This window comes from Rhipicephalus microplus, chromosome X, assembly GCF_043290135.1.
Source record: "Rhipicephalus microplus isolate Deutch F79 chromosome X, USDA_Rmic, whole genome shotgun sequence".
Classification (NCBI taxonomy): domain Eukaryota; kingdom Metazoa; phylum Arthropoda; class Arachnida; order Ixodida; family Ixodidae; genus Rhipicephalus; species Rhipicephalus microplus.
In genome coordinates this window covers 113,797,987-113,814,730 of record NC_134710.1, presented here as the reverse complement: position 1 = coordinate 113,814,730, position 16,744 = coordinate 113,797,987, and the positions used below count along the sequence as shown (strand labels likewise).

The 16,744-nt window shown below is 43.5% G+C and overlaps 2 protein-coding genes across 2 annotated transcripts in view; both read left to right on the top strand.

Annotated features, from left to right (window-relative positions):
• The first annotated feature begins 9,773 nt into the window (after positions 1 to 9,773).
• Positions 9,774 to 12,711, top strand: aln (divergent protein kinase domain 1C). The gene is made up of 3 exons (XM_037427536.2): positions 9,774 to 10,053; positions 10,277 to 11,080; positions 11,708 to 12,711. Exons 1-3 carry the CDS (start codon positions 9,898 to 9,900, stop codon positions 11,909 to 11,911), a joined length of 1,164 nt encoding a protein of 387 aa, XP_037283433.1. The 5' UTR covers positions 9,774 to 9,897; the 3' UTR covers positions 11,912 to 12,711.
• Positions 12,712 to 14,025: 1,314 nt separating this feature from the next.
• LOC119176316 (malonate--CoA ligase ACSF3, mitochondrial) overlaps positions 14,026 to 16,744 on the top strand; it is a 28,982-nt gene continuing 26,263 nt past the window's right edge. Inside the window, exons 1-2 of the mRNA XM_037427537.2 lie at positions 14,026 to 14,676; positions 14,733 to 15,002. Of these exons, the coding sequence (XP_037283434.1) occupies positions 14,161 to 14,676; positions 14,733 to 15,002 (786 nt within the window). The 5' untranslated portion in view covers positions 14,026 to 14,160. The remainder of the gene's footprint in view (positions 14,677 to 14,732; positions 15,003 to 16,744) is intronic.

The following is a 16,744-nucleotide window of genomic DNA, read 5'->3' as shown; positions in this document are numbered from 1 at the left end:
TATATAATCCACAGCAAACATGCAGCTTATAACCAACGCTAAGGGAATTAAGCCTTCGTAACATGGATTGCAGTTAATTGCCATTATAGATGAAACGCGATTTGCTTCTGCTGACATTCTGCTGTATTCGGAGAGCACCTTCACACATTCTAAGTCAATTAGGCCGTCATTTAACGCAAGGTCCACATATTCGTGCAGTAGCTGCGCTGCTCGGCCGCCAATCCGAAGGTCGCGGGTTCGATGCCGGCCGTGGCAGTCGAATTAAGGCGGAGGCGAAAAGGTAGAAGCCTTTGCACTGTGCGATATGAGCGCTCATTAAAGAACACCAAATGGTGAAAATCTCTGCAGCTTTCCACTACGACGGCCCTCATAATCATATCGAGGTTTTTGAGACGTAAAATCCCAAATATTATAATTATGTGTTCTTCTTATGCTGCATATTCCATCTGATGAATCGGCACCTACACCCTTCTCAGGCACAAAAGCACCCTTAGAGCCTATTTTAGGGTGCTATCGAGGCAAGCACCCAAACAAAGGGGTGCTTTTTTTTCAATCGACCATTTATGGGTGTTAAAGGGTGTTGCAAAGGGTGCTTTCTCGTAAAAGCACCCTTTTTACACCCTTTTGGGTGCAAAAATTTTACTGTGTACAAGGAGAGTGCGAATTTATTAGAAGGCAGAGAGGTCGGCCTGAGCTAGTTCGCTCTAGCCTGCTACTCTACACAGGGGATAAGAGAAAGGGGAAGGAAAGAGGGATGAAGGGTGATGATGGGGACAAAAAGAGGTGGTGCGTATGTACAGTAGCCACTTAGCATAGTACCCTACAGTCTAGTTTCTAGTCCAGGGCTTTTTATAATCTCTAGAACGGCCTTTATAATAATGTAAGCAACAAGCACAATGCACATCATCGCGAACATAAGCATACTGCAAATATAACCAATATCAAGCAATGTCTAGTAAATACAATGGAGGCCCGCAGCCAAAACAAGTGCCCTAGCTCCCCCCCCCCTCCCCGATATTGAGATGTAAAGAGAGTGGCGGTGTTTTTCAAGGCCCTCAAGAATGACCCCCTTCCCCCCCCCCCCCCTCCGGAAAAAAATTTTCGCAACCAGCTTGGTACACATGATTCTATCTGCATGATTCTATATATAGAGTAGGAGGACCACTTAAGGGGGGGGGAGTGATTTTAAATGAAAAGAAGAGAAAAGTGAGCCCCATAACTGTCTCTCAGGGGGAGGACACCTCAACAATAGCTCACGAGGGATGGGGGTAGAGAAGGGATCAAAAGGATAGGGTTAAAAGGTAAAGAGAGAGAGAGAGAGAGAGAGAGAGAGAGAGAGAGGGGGGGGGGCAGCGAACAACGGAAGTAAGGAGAAGACAGGAATGATGGACACGGTTGCAGGAGTCTGAGGACGGGGCACCACTGGCGAGAACTCTTGTCGGCGTCAGGAGGTGGCGTAGGGCTAATCCAGTCGGCCAGAGCTACGCTGTCGTGGTCGTAGGGGACTGGCGGCAGGAGGTGGCGTAGGACCAGGCCAGTCGGCCAGAGCTGCACCTTCGTCGGAGATCACGAGGGCGCAACCGGTCAGCACGGAATGCAGCGAGCGAGTGAAGGCCGAGGACTGCTTAATTTCCTCACGTTAGTAACGGACACAGGCACTCATGATGAATCACGGCGCTTTTTTGAACACGTTGTTCAAGGTCATCAATATTGTGACGATGATTTAGCTTCAAGTTCTACGGCTTCTAAGCAATAAGAACAGCCGTGTTACGAATGTGGCCTTCAACACTTGTATACGATACTCGGATATACATCCCAAACAAAAAAAAAAGTTTACACCTTATTCCTGTTGCAATTCGTTTAAATTATTTTATGGAACAGCAACTGCGCTGTAAATTCTCAGTCATGGTAGAGAACGTGTACAAGCTAGTACACGACGTATTTATAAGATTTATTTGCTAGTACATTCCGTGCAGAAATGCACAACCAACATCTAAAAGAAATGGAAATGGTTGGAATCGCCCAAAAGGGGCATGACCTTATTTTAACCGTTGGCACACAATTTACTATCACGGAAGTTGGCGAAACGAGAAGTAGAAATATTGTAACCAATCACCTGAATTACTAATCATTATGGCATGAAAAAAAAAATACACGCTAGGTCTACGCGGATCGCGCAGCACAGTCACATCGAAAGCTGGAAGAGCGGCCTTTCAGAGCCTTTTCCAAACACTCATTGGGTAAATACTGCAAGCACACTTGCTTGATACCCACTTGGTCATTAGGAAAAAAAAAATATTTGGGTAGTAGGCCGGCATTCGCTATGCTATTTTTCGTCATTCTTTTGAGAAGCTGAGAAGCGTTGTATCCGCTAAACTTTTGCAAGAAATTTTGTGCCAGTTGTTCATGCAGTGGCTGACGACGATGAGGAATTCTGGCTGAAGTTGGTATGCGCTACAGTTAATAGAGGAACAAGAACAAGCTTTTGTAAGGGGTTGGAGCATTGGACGGCCCACTCGTTACGCTGTTCGCATTATGCGACGACTGGTTGTTTTTTCGCTGTTTTGAAACGCTTTATAGGTCGTATTAACGTGATTGTTTTCACGACATCAAGCCTGCATAGGGCAAGTTTGACAACAAGTCAGAAGCACCGGTGTAGCTCAGTGGTTAAATAAAGAAAAAAAAACGGTGTAGCTCAGTGGTAGAATACACGGATGGCACCCGGGTTCGAGTCCCACCGTGTCATCGGTACTAGGTTTTCTTTTTTTCTAATTTTGCGCGATGTGGTAACGGACACCAGCGGCGGACAACTGCGCGTGGCCCGAGTTGTGATCTCATAAGAGCTTTCGCTGTAAAAGGGAAGCCTGGTTCGAAACAACCCTCGTAGATCGGAGGGTAACCGTTTGCTGTGTCTGAGTGCGTGGCTCCTATATAGCCTTGCTGTTGTCTAAAATGAAAGAGTCTTTCAAGGTAAACATTCTCAGCCGTTGAGTGTTTAAGTGAAACCGACATAGTCGCTAGGCGTTCTAGGGAAGCACAATGTCATTCTATATAGCACCGAAAAATTTTCTCAATAAACAAGATGAGGAATGAATCTTAGTTGTAACGTAAAAAGTTTGCCTAGGGCCATCCTGCTTTTCTTAAGCGGCCTGCAAAGTCCGGCAATTTTACTTGTTTTATGGTGAAACGGTGCCACCATCATCAAGCAACTGAAAGAAACAACTGTGCCACAATAAAGTGATTGCGCACATGTTAGAAGGGAGTGGTAAAACGGTGTCAGGGAAGAGCATCTTTGGAGATCTTTGGATACTCCATAATATTATCTTATTCTTCAGAGTTCTTTAAAAAATACTACGAAAATATATACTTTGTTTCCTTTTTCTTATGGTCAGCCTAATTGCACCTTTTTCTTGCAATAGGACATTTGCCCTTGTAATTCGTGCAAGACTGATGTACCGAGACAACCTCAGGAAAGGAAAATCAAAGCTGTAATAAGGCTCCCGGTGGTGCAGCTGATTTTGCAGCTGGTACCCCTCGAGGAAGGGGAAAAAAAGATAGCTTTGGGGGTGGAGTTTCTACGTGTCATTAGAAGTGTGGGCGTAGTACTTGATCTGCAAGCACAACTCATTCAAATAGTTTCCGACTTTCCTCGCGCGTTCAACACAGGGCCGCCTGCACGCATTTTATTATCTGTTGCTGGTCTGAAAACGGCTGCCAAGTGTTGCTTTGAAAGAATGGTTGCGCTGAATACGACGATTTCTCCTATAAAGTAGTGTTGCAACTAGCACGATGTGAATCACCTGAAAAGCCCGTGACTATAGAGCTGAATGTCCGCCATCCTGTGGTGAAGGTGTCGAACGCAGGAGCACGCATCCCGAATAATTCTTAAATGCGGAGCATTTCCTAGTCGAACAATGTCGCGGCTCCGGCGTCGACGGCGCCGTCCAGACCCCCAATGCGCATGCTCGCGTATCGTGCCGCATGCTCACGTCTCATGCCAACTGTCGCTCCCTTCTCCCTCTCTCGCCTCGCAAGGCCGACACAGAAAGCGCCTGCTAGTAAAAAGAAAATAGACTGCTCGAGTTGCACAACCATTCACTGGCCTCCCCGTATAAGTACTGGATCGCGTGCTCGTAATTCAGTCAAGGGCGTCTTTATTTCGCTTTCACTTGACTTGACGCTTTGCTTAACTCGAGTAGATGCAATGGAAGCAACAATACCTTCAACCAGTAGTTGGGCATAACCTAACATCCGCGTCACACCACTCGTTGAAGGCAACGCCTCTCCTTCATTGAATAAATAGGAATAATAAAGACGAAATAACAGTTAAACATTCCCTAACCAAGCCTAATTACGCAAAATTCAGGCAATACCCCTAACACGCTGTGACGCATTTACTACAGAGTTCTCCCCGTGTGAAGACGTGGGAGGCTTTATCTCTCTTTTTTTCTTTTTTCACCAATAAGCGTCTTATGCCTCCTCCACTGCGTTAACAATATAAATTGGCACTCGAACGGCACTTGAAGCCGGGGGCGGAAACTCCCTATACCTCCCATGTTTTCGCTGTCGGCTGCGGCAGCACCGCTTTTACCACTGATGGTTGCCGGGCATCCGACTAGAAAGATATCGCGAAACGGAAAAAAATTTTCATGACGTCACTGGTGACGTCCCTGCATAGAGGGGTAAAAAACGAAAAGGGCTGCCGTGGAAGCCCTTCTTTCCCACTTCGCATGCAAGCGGAATGCAGCTTGCATGCTGGCCACTTGGCGATGCGGTCATTCGTAAAATTTAATGTGGTACAGGGTGGCTGTTTTATTGACGCAGAATCTGCATTGTGGTGCGTGCTTGTCTGGATCTATCTTGGACAGTATGTATGGTCTGAGGTAAGACAAGGTCTGCAGGCGACGCAACGCTACCTGAGAATCTTTACTTAGCTTTAGCCCCGGGGGCGGAAGTTTCTGTCTTTCGAGTCTTAGATGTTCTAGAATATCTGTGTAGGTTAGGAGCGGGTCCATACGCATAGCCGAAGGTGGAGGTCCGGAAGAGTAATTGTCGGGTCGAGGCATAGGCGAGCTCATTGCCTCTAACTCCGCAGTGGCCGGCTATGCATATCAGCTGTTTCCATTCGCCCTGTGAGCGTGAAGGCGAGAGTTGAGTAAGAAGTCGATTCGCAATGGGGCCAATGTAGCCTTTACAACAATTTCGGTAGGCTGCTTTTTAATCTGTTAGAACGAAGGTGGACCTTGGGTTTCGTAGGGCGAGGGCAATTCCTACTTCTTCCATACTATAGTTGTGTCTGTGTCCTGGGCTGATATACAATCAACCTGCTTTCCACGATGAATGACGCTTATATATTTGAATATTAATGAATGATGCTGTATATTTGCCGTTCACTGGTTCAGCTGCATCGACAAAGAAGGCACCCTCAGTATCTGAGTAGTTGTCGTGAACATTTGCTCGTGATCGACGTCGATGTTCGTGGAACTGAGGATGCATGTTGCGGTAGTGGTTTGATGATGAAGTCCTGCCTCCATTCATATGAGATACGTTGTTTTCCCTTCTCTCAATGGGAACTTCAATGCCATGTTCTGATAGTGTTTTCCGTCCCGTTTTAGTGATGGCGAGGCACATGGCTTGATTCGTGTGGTGTGCATGGAATAGTTCTGATACGGTATTGTGGAGCCCCATTTGAAGCAGACGTTTCTAGAGTGTCCACGGGGGAAGGTTCAGAGCCTTCTTGAAGAGTCATACGTATCACTCTGTCTATTTTTTGCTCGTCTGCTTTCAAGACCCTCAGGTAAGGAAAGCTATAGATTATGCGACTGAAAAAAAAAATGCCTGAATGAGTCGCATTATGGTGTGTTCTTTCATCCCTCGTCATCGGTTAGCCACCCGACTAATCATGCGAGAGATTTGGAGGCAGGACGTTTTTAGTTTATGTGAAGCAAATGAGTTGTTGCCTCGATTATTGAAGTGGGTCCCCAGAATTCGGATGGTTTCAACCTCTTTAATTTGCGTTCTATTGCGTATATATCATGGTCCGACATAACGTTGGCACTCTAGTTAGGGCAATCTCTCTTTTATCCAAATTAAGCGCTCGTTCGCCACAGTGCGAAGAGTCAAAAGTAGATGTCCGTGGATTCGAGCAACGCTTGACTACATGCATCCTGTAGAGTGAATGTTTATTACATTGTTAATAAGGTAGTGCAACAAAATTTCGCGTAACCCACAGGACACTTCGTCGAGTTTCTTTGTAAAGCAGTTTTAGGCATTGGCGTAGCTCTGTCGTAGAAGACTTCACTATCATGCAGAATACGTACCTGGGTCAGATTCCAGCTCAAGCCTTTATTTTTGTCCTTTGCTTCCATCGGTAGTTTTTGTTCATGGTCAACAACGTTGGCGCCGCTACCGCATTTCGGCAACACAAGCTCCTTAACGCTATCGCATTAAGATTTTTAGAAAATAAAATTGCTGTCTCTGGGTCGACTTAGACTGAGAATCACCTGGTACGCATACCCTACTACCAGTCCATATTATGCAAGTATGTGCCCCGCAATTGACTGGTGAAAAGGGTTTCATGACGTACGAGTCATGCAAGTAACCGATTCATACCAATACGTGTTAATCGTGTTCATCATACGCTCTTCTCCTCCTATGCCCCTTCCAATGTATACTAAGCTATAGGGAAGTGGCCACGAGAGTGTCAGTTAGATAGATAGATAGATAGATAGATAGATAGATAGATAGATAGATAGATAGATAGATAGATAGATAGATAGATAGATAGATAGATAGATAGATAGATAGATAGATAGATAGATAGATAGATAGATAGATAGATAGATAGATAGATAGATAGATAGATAGATAGATAGATAGATAGATAGATAGATAGATAGATAGATAGATAGATAGATAGATAGATAGATAGATAGATAGATAGATAGATAGATAGATAGATGCTAAACGCGCGTGCTGTACGGAAAGAAATGTTTTGCCTTTAATATCTCGTGCAGTTTCTCGCAAAGGCGCCCATGAATCTAGATAGGAGGGACAGTTTTGAAAAAGGGGTGAGGGTGTAGTATGAGGTGCGATAGCGGACATGCTGGTGTATAAAGCTTGGAGTGAACACAAGCATCGCGTCTGCGTCGGTGCTGATCACGACTTGGGGAAGCGCTTTTTCAAATATGCGTTTAGTCGCCGACGGCGACAGAAGCAAAAATAAATTGAAGGGTGGGGAGGAGACAGCAAGCGGCTGGGTGCCGCTAAGGGGAAAAAAAATCGCAAGGCGTAGTGGGGAGGGGGGGGGGGGGGGGGTATGCCATCGTCGTAGCTCCGCACTGAGGATACTGACGGCATAGAGCCGCGGTTACGCAAAGAACAGACAAACTTTGGGGCAACACAGTCTGTATAAGGACACAATTGTAGTAGGCACGTTGCTCATAAATTTACTGCGCTTGTAATCAGTTACGCCCTTTTAAAATGGCTGCTTTGTTGTTGTTATATTCGAGGCTCTGAATTATTGATAATTGAAGTTTGAAAACAGTGCGTAGATGAAAACGTGCTCCATTTTCGAAAAAAAAAAAAGACGTTATTCTCTTCCAATTCCATTCCACGCATAAGGTGCTATTCCCATTCCACTCCCCCAAATGTCGTCGTCATTCCATTCCGGTGTCACGAAAATGTGGAATAATTCTGAAGTTATTCCCATTACGGAGTGGCAACTCCGCAACTGTGCTTGAAGCCCACCTTCAGGTGACGGAGATGGAGAGCAACACCCCCCCCCCCCCCCCCACCCTTCTTGTGCGCGCGCCTACGGAGGAGCGTGGCGGCGTCCTGCTTAACACACGAGCGACGCGAGATTGATCGAGACCGACTCCGTAACTCCTCGCCCACAATATCCGGACTTTAACTGGACGAATTTTGAGATATTACGCAGCTAGCAGGGGCTTCAATCTAACATATTTTCTTTGCCGATTGCTTGCTTGTTGTAAATTTGTAAACCTCCATAGACTTATTGACTTTACGTGTGGGACCTTTTAAAGACACGTACAGCTAACGATGTCAGAATGTTCAGGTTGAAAAAAAAAAAAATCTTCGCGCGTATTACCAGACTCTGGTATTACTAGTTTTATCAACTTCTTATAATAATGGTATCTGTGTGAGCGCTGCTTCTTTCGCTCATATGAGTGGAGTCCACTGCAGTGGTGCAGCAGTTACGATGCTCGGCTGCTGACCCGAAGGTGCCGGGTTTGATCCCGGCAGCGTTGGTTGCGTTTCGATAGGAGCGATATATATATATATATATATATATATATATATATATATATATATATATATATATATATATATATATATATATATATATATATATATATATATATATATATATATATATATATATATATATATATATATATATATATATATATATATATATATATATATATATATATATATATATATATGCCCACAGATGGTCACAACATGTGAATCCAAAGCGAACTTCTCGGATTTCAAATTCTGCATAACTGAAAGCCTTAATGGTGACTCCACTAACGTAATATACATGCTACATTGAAACGCCTGCGGACAAGAATATATCGGCCAAACAGACACGCCATTTCGGCTGCGGTTCAATAATCACCGGTACCACGGCCCTTCACTGCCGAAGCTACCTTTATCTAGACATCTGCGCCTGCCAAACCACAGTTTTGAAAATATCAGCGTAGCTCTTTTGCAGTCCGGTTTCTCAAACAGGCGCGAGCGCGAACAGCGTGAGGCATATTTTATTTTCAAATTTCGAACATTAGTAGCCGGCATCAACGAGGACCCCGGAAAACTCAACTGCCTCCGAGAAGTAAGCCAGGAGGAAATTGGTGACAAAGATTGATAGCTGGAGACCATGCTTTTTTCTGACTGACTCGTACGTGTACACTGTCCTTTCTTGTTTTTTTGTTTTTCTTCTTTTTTTCTTTCCTTTTTTTTCTTCCTTTTTTTCTTTTTTCCACATGCACATACAAAGTGTTTACGTTCGCCTACCACTTGATGACCATTGAAGGGAAACGGACGAAGATTAAAGGTAAAGAGCCGACCGACCCATTAAGGGGAAACCCTTTCTTTACGCACGCCGTCACGGACCCTCCCGCCACCGCGGCGACAATCTTGGGTGGCCCGACACACGTTGAGAACTGAACAGCACATAAGAACCGTATGTGGACGTACACGGACAGTTGGTTTCGTTTTCAGTGTCGACAGTGGTTCTTCCTCTTTTTTACTTTCTTTCTTTTCTTTCTTTTTTTTCGTCTTTTTTCTTCGCCCTTTTTGTTTTTTTTCTTTCCTTTTTTTAGTTCCCTCTCACTCTCGCAAACATCGTTCAAGGCGAGAGGGACGCGGCAGCAACGAAGTTTGGTAGTTCATGTGAGGACCCCTCCCAAAACTCTTGGGAAATAAATATATTTATCCTTGTTGACAACGCTCCCGTTGTGCCGTATCCCATACCTTCATATATATATATATATATATATATATATATATATATATATATATATATATATATATATAAAGTATGATTACCCATAAAGTATGATTACCCCCCTCCCCCCGAAAAGTTTTCTGCCTACGCTCCTGGCGTGGATCGCTTCAGAATATGTAAGAGGGGACATTTCTTCATGTTCAAACTTTGCGCCCTAGAGCTGCGGCCGCTCCCACGACTTTGGCTTGCTTTCCGTTCTAGACGAGCGGGGGCGCATCTGCGATTTCAATATGGTCGCGGCATCGCTGGAGGCAGTCTTGGCATCGATTATTTCCGCACGTATTTAATGTACAGTAGTCCGGTATGTCAGAGAAGTGGTCGCTATTATGTTCTGACGAAACGTGCATAATTATGCTTTGTTCATGAAGGCATTTCAGTACATATTCAGATCACGACGATCGGCAAAAGCTGCAAAAATACTTTGCTGCTTTATATTTGTTGGTGTGCTGTTTTTTCTAGTTCAACTCTCTTATCCGGGATGTATGAACTCCGATATAGAAGCCTTCCTGGACAATCTCGTGAGTACAAAGTATAACGTGCATAGGTTGTTCGCAGCGCAAAGGGCCGGTGACGAGTAAGAAAAAGGCAAGACAGCGCTCGTTACATCCTTTTATTGCTCCTCTATGTCCTTTTGCGCTGTAAACCACGAATCTATTCTAAGCCGCCTAGTTTTTCGTTATCACTTAGTACAACACTCTTGAATGGCCGCCAACGTCCTTTTTTTTTTTCTCTCTTTTCCAGTGCGATGCCTACAGAAAAGGGGAGATATCCGGCAACCTTTGCGCCCAGTTCTGTGCGCGAGAGTTGTCAAAGATCCAATGTCAGACTCAGCACATCGGCAAAGACATTGTTTTCACTGCACTGTGGAACTTCGAACCTATTGTTGTAAAAGCTAAAAAACGGCTGATTACCGCTTTAGAACCTGTCTACTGGACGGACAGAAGCAGAAACAGTCATTATCCAGACAATGACACTTTTATCCGTATGGTTAACCTGCAGATCAACTATATTTTTAGGCGCAATTTCACGTGGGTCGAGTCATTTTATGGTAAACGGTTTAGCATTGCTGAAATGAACAGTATTTACGCTCTGCTGCAACAAACAGAGTACCTGTTTAACTTGGCCCTTCAGGGCCTGGATGTGGTCCCAAAAATATTCGGGACATGTGGTCATGCATATGCTGTAGAGTTCTTGTCGCCGTTGGAAACGCGTTGGTCGCCAGAGCGTAGCGATATCTCTGCTTTTAGCTTCAAGGATCGTGCCATGATAGCGCTACGTATATTAAAGACTGTGGATGTGCTGGAGAGTGTGATGGGGGAAGAAATTCACCAGTGTGACATGAAATCAAGCCATTTCGGTGTTGATGTAAAAGGTCTGGTCAAGATGCTCGACTTGGATGCTTTTGCGCTGCATTCAACCGTGCAAGCGAACATTGCCAATGCAGGACACTGCAGAGCCGACAAAGACTGTGATTTCTTCGACTGTGCTGGCCGCTGTAATGCACAGGGTCAGTGTGACCCTGCTGTGCTCAATGACAATCTACAGGTGAATACATATTTACTTCCACATTTCTGTTTGTGGAGATTTGTTTACTGACACCACAAGAATGCACTGCTAGCTTTAGTGATTGGCTTCTTGTGCACTGCATGCGTATATAGTTACTTGTGTAATAGATGGCTTGCATTGACATTACTGAAACCATCATATTGGTGCACAAAGCTTGTGGGAGGCAGTGTGTGACGACATTTTAATTTAATCTGCACATTGCATGCAGGCTCTTTCGTTATACGCGCACAAAGGCCAGTAACGTTCCGGTAGTGCATTTATCACTTCAAATCAACTTAGCCACCACGAGACATTGGTGCTTTGACGTCATCAAAGCTTTCATGTTGGAGCACCAATACATTAAGAACCTGCATCTATGACTAAAACCAGAGGTTCTATGATGATTCATGCAATCTATCAATACATAATTGCAGGCTGATAACTTAGCCTTAGTTAAAAAGGTAATGTTGTACTTGCCTGAACATTGTAGAGACTATAGACCTCCTGCGACAAAAAATTTTGTAAATTCATGCTATCTTCGGAGAGCTGCATGGTCTGTGTGCAATTGTGGTAGCCTCCTTAACTGAGGGTTTGTTTTTTTAATACAATTTATTCTATTCTTTGCAGCGAATTTGCAAGAACATCTTTCAGGGAAATCTCTTTGGTCGGTATACAGGCCTACTAAGAAGCCCACCTTCATGGATTGCTGTGGAACTATACACATTGTTGAATGAATGTAGTGCCACATCTAGAGCACCGCTGCCTAGAAACCATAGCAGAGTGATAAAAGAAAAATTTGTGAAGCTACTACATTCTGTTTTGATACAGTGAGTGCTTTACAAGATAGGAATTGCTCAAGTTGGCTTAAGCCATGATAAAGCACTGCTCAACTCGGTGAACTTATATTTATTGTGAATGCTTTACTTAGCATGTTTTACTTAGTGTGTTTTACTTAGTTATAGCATATTGTATTCAATGTCCTGAAACCACAATTTTTTTGTGAAGGACACCATAGCGGGTAGCTTGAGATTAAATTTGCCCTCCTGGCAACTTTATTTTGCAATTCAGCTCGAAACACAAATGTATCAGTATGCCACTCTACATCAATATGTGACTGAGAATGCAATGTGTAATTTCACGCTCAGAAGTAGAATGCCACTGTCACTTTGGCTTTTCAGGAGGATGAATATGTGGAATGCACCTTTGAAAACCTTCGTTTGTTTTGGCTTGCATATTCAATATCTTTATTTGTAGCACCAACTACTTTCTCAACTTCGGCATGTTTGCACTGTGCAAACAGAACAAGGGTAGAAGTGAAGACACAGCACAGGCACCTCTGCCCTCATTCCATTTGCACTTTGCAAACATGTTCATTTTGAATCGTCAACTAGTGCAAGCTACTATTGTTTCTTAATTGTTGTTCATGTGTGTGCAAACATTCGGGTTTTGTGAAGCTATTGCCTATGGCCCTAAAGAGGCATGGCTACTAGTAAAGTGAATATGTTGTAAAAGGAAATTTCTACTCTTCATTTAAGTGCAGTTCATTGAGTTATATTGTCCTGGTGCATGTACTTTTGAATAGAATTATACCATAGATCTCTTTGAATTAAATATTTTGTTTTTTAACTTTACAGGGCTGAAGAATCATCTATAATCAATTTATAACCTGTTATACGTACCTAGTTGTGACTTTTTTACCGAACAACTTTTACTCGTGGTTGTTGCATATATGGTCAACTACTTCATTTTGTGAGAAAATGGGCTGTTAAAGCTTACTAGTCAGCAAGTATGACTGATTTTTGTTACTGCCTGCTCGTTTTTAGTTGAACAAATTATGTGAGTGTTTTCTTTTTCTTTTTTCTTCCTTTTCACTCTGCAAGCCAGGAAAAGTACATACTACTGTGAAAGCTTGATTGGTCACATTCCTTTGAGAACTGTTTTAATAAAAATATTTGTACTGTCGGTAATTGGTGCTATGAGACTTCAGGAAATGACACTACACTTTGCTGTGGTATGCTGAATGTTCAGCAAGCATATGTAGGCGTGGATGACGAAGCTGTGTGTTCAATGTGCCTTCAGTAGTACACAATTGCAGCATGTGCCTTCAGTAGTACACAATTGCAGCTCTTGAATTGGAGCTTAGCAACTGTAATTAAGCACTTGCGATTCGGTGAGTCACGAGGTCTACTTTGAAGTTCGTCTTTGTGTGCTTGCCCGTTGTAGACTTGGTACCAAAACGTTTGTGCTCCCTCAGAGAGAGAGAGAAAAAAAAAGCAGGGGTGTAGAGCCAGTGCGCTGGTAGAGCAATCAGTCGCATGACCAGCTGCCCGTCTCGTTGATCGAGACACGTAAGCTGTCTGCGTTTGCATGGCTTGGCCTAGTTAGAGGACCACCCAAAGAAAGGGGCCATATTCTTGAACTGGTTTCATGGAATCTTGAAGTAAGTATATTTGCGAATTCTGGATTCAGTAATTAAGCCAGCATCAGAAAGAATGGGTATTACAGGAACATCTAGGGACCACAGCGCGAGAGCATCAGTCATCTCGTTTTTCGTACTTCACTTTCTCTTGTGGCTCATTGTAGTCGTACATTTCATTGTAATCGTACAGTCGGTGTTACGAGCCTACATTACCGGCCGGTCAAGGCTTCGTAATTAATGCGCTCGGCAAAGCAATCCAAATGTCTAACAGAAAAAAAACGAAAAAAAAAATCTGGGGACTTCAGCTGCTTTAGCCACAACAAATAGCTTTCGTCTTCGTACAGCCCAGCTTGCTTTTCTTTTTTTCTTTTTAAGGAGGTAAGGGGCGCATATACTTGCACGTACTTTGGTATGAGTCGATGCTAAATATAGACACATACCGTTTATGATTTAAAAACGTGATTTTCACCATTTTAGCACAAAGTTTACGTTTGCGAAACTGCTGATTAAATGAGGCATTCTTCATTATCTGACATGGTGTAATGGCGCGGTGCAGGTCTAAAGTTTCTCTCATGGCTCCTCTATAGAAAGCTCTGTTCAGAGTATATGTACTCATTCATTTCGTAGACGTTGGGGCGGACCTGATTCTGAGAAAACTTATATGTATGTTCCTACGATGACTCTAGCGCTAGGAAAAGTTCGAGCTGCTCTACTGCACCGTGTGCGATTGCCCCGACGGTCCCTGCATAGTTTCCCGCCACCTTTTGAGTCCATATTTAATAGAGCTGCCTCATATCAAGATCGATTGGCACTAGTGGATGTCGAAGGAACCTATACGTATTCGAACCTTTTGGCTAGTAGTACTACGTTGCAGGCGCACATTGACGACGTGCTTAAGGGCTCCACGAAAGAGCGGATATCGTTCCTGTGTCCTAATGCAGCATCTTACGTTATTGCTCAGTGGGCCTGCTGGTTGGGTGGTAATGTTGCCGTGCCGCTGTACTGGAATTTACCGCGTTCAGTCCTAGAGTATTACATTAGAGATTCTCAGAGCTCGCTCCTCGTGAGCACAAAAACATATGCTGACCATTTGCAGCCTATAGCAAGAGAACTAGATTTACCTTTGGTGGTACTCGGCGAAGAGGTGAAAAAAGAAACGTACACAGCATCGAAACAGGTAGATATAGTGTGGACACTTTGTAGTGTATAGCTGACACTTAAATCTTTTTGCAGAAAATGGAAGAGTGGAAGCGACTAAAACACAAGGATGCACAAATACTGTACACCAGTGGCACTACGGGACCACCTAAGGGTGTCGTCACAACCCACAACAACCTGTTTGTCCAAGCTTTGGCCATAATCAGTGCATGGGAATTCAGCTCGTCAGATGCTGTGCTCCACACATTGCCTCTGCATCACACACATGGCATAGTGAATGCTTTGGTGGCTCCCATGTATGCTGGAAGCACGTGTGTCATGCTGCCCAAGTTTGAAGCTGCTGATGTAAGTGGACAATTATGAGTTTCGAAACGTCATACACATCATACATATAGGGTGTTAACAAGAAAGGAGTTCTAACTCGTTGGTAATGTTAGATTTCGGAAACACATTAGAGTACTGTGTCGGCACCATTATTTATAACCAGCAATCAGTTGATCTTTGTGGTCTGTCTTATCAGACACAATTAGCTAAGCCAACATTCAATGCATCTGGCCTTGGAGACTGTTAAGTGTGCACTTGTTTTTACTTATCTAGCCTTTTCTGTGGCATTGCACGCAGTGAGTACACGCCACTCTGCACGAGATCCACTCCATATGCACTGAGCGCACTGAACGTTTTAGTGGACTGGTATGAATCTTAATGCAGATGGGATTGTGCAGTAAAGGATGGATGCAGTTGTATCCATGTTTGCATTTGTCATGTGTTATGTTCTATCTATTCTGTCTATATACAGTTAAAATATACATATGCACTGTCTCCCTCAATCTGACTTAACATGGAAGCTTGTGACCAAATGTGTTCCAACACTGTGCATAGTGTTCACTTTCCCGCAGTTCTCTTACTGAATGTGCACCACCATTCGTGGGCGATCGTGTATAAAAAAACAGCCCTAGATTTGCAGAAATTAGGGAAAGTGAAGGTCATGTGCAGGCTTGGAGCTTGTTCAGCCACCAGCAGCCATGTTGCAAGTTGGGCGCAATAATGGATGTATAATATATTGACCACTAGATCAAAGTTTAGCTCAAAAGTTGCCTAACACAGCAGCTTTTATGATTTGTCTTGCAAACGCTTCTAAACTCTGTAGCTCCTGTCGCTTGTCTAATGTTGTAACTAGAGGAATGACAAGTTTTACAGCATTAGCTGTTCATACCTAATCTACACTATTCTGAATCTTCCCACTATCTTATCTTTGGTGTGTTCAGAATTTTTTAAAAACACCTGCACAGTTGAGCAAGTAAATTTAGCTGATTGCAACTTTCAGGATTGGGAGGGGAACTTATGTAGATACTGGTGAGTGTTAAAAAGTAGATGGTAAAATCTTGAAGCCCGTAAATGAAACCAAGAAACTTTGTGAGTGCAGAAAGGTACACTCGTGTGGCCATAATCTTCAGTAGTGACCCAGTATGTTTACAAATATAATTCTGCAGGGAATTACATGATTCAAGGCAGTGCTTTGTTAAGGATAACAAAGTTTTAATGGACTTCAAGGAGTGGCTTATTTTCTTTGGTGGCTTAGCAGCTATGGTATTGCTCTGCAGAGCATAAGGATGCAGCTTCAATTCGAAATGAGGGTAGCCTTGCTTCATTAATAATATGTGGTTTTACGTGGATATCATTATGAGGCATGCTGTAGTAGCTCCAAAAATTTTTACCTTTTAGTGTTCTTTAATGGGCACTGACATCACAGTACATGGGCCTCTAGCATTTCGATTCCATCGAAATGCAACTGCCACAGCTGAGATCATACCCACGTCCTTTGGATTAGCAGCCGAACACCGTAACCACTACACCGTGGCAGACAGCCTAACTTAATGAGGGTCAAGTGCACAAATGTGCATCTACATTTAAGTGCATATTAATAAATATCGCAGGGTCAGAGTTAATCCTGAATCTCCTACAATGGTGTGGCTTAGAATCATCTTCAATTTTGACGTGTGAAAACCGCAGGATTAACATTTTTTAGAGTGGCCGATAACAGTGGCTACCAGCAAGAAGCCTCTTCAACGTGTAGACAGTCCTTAGAT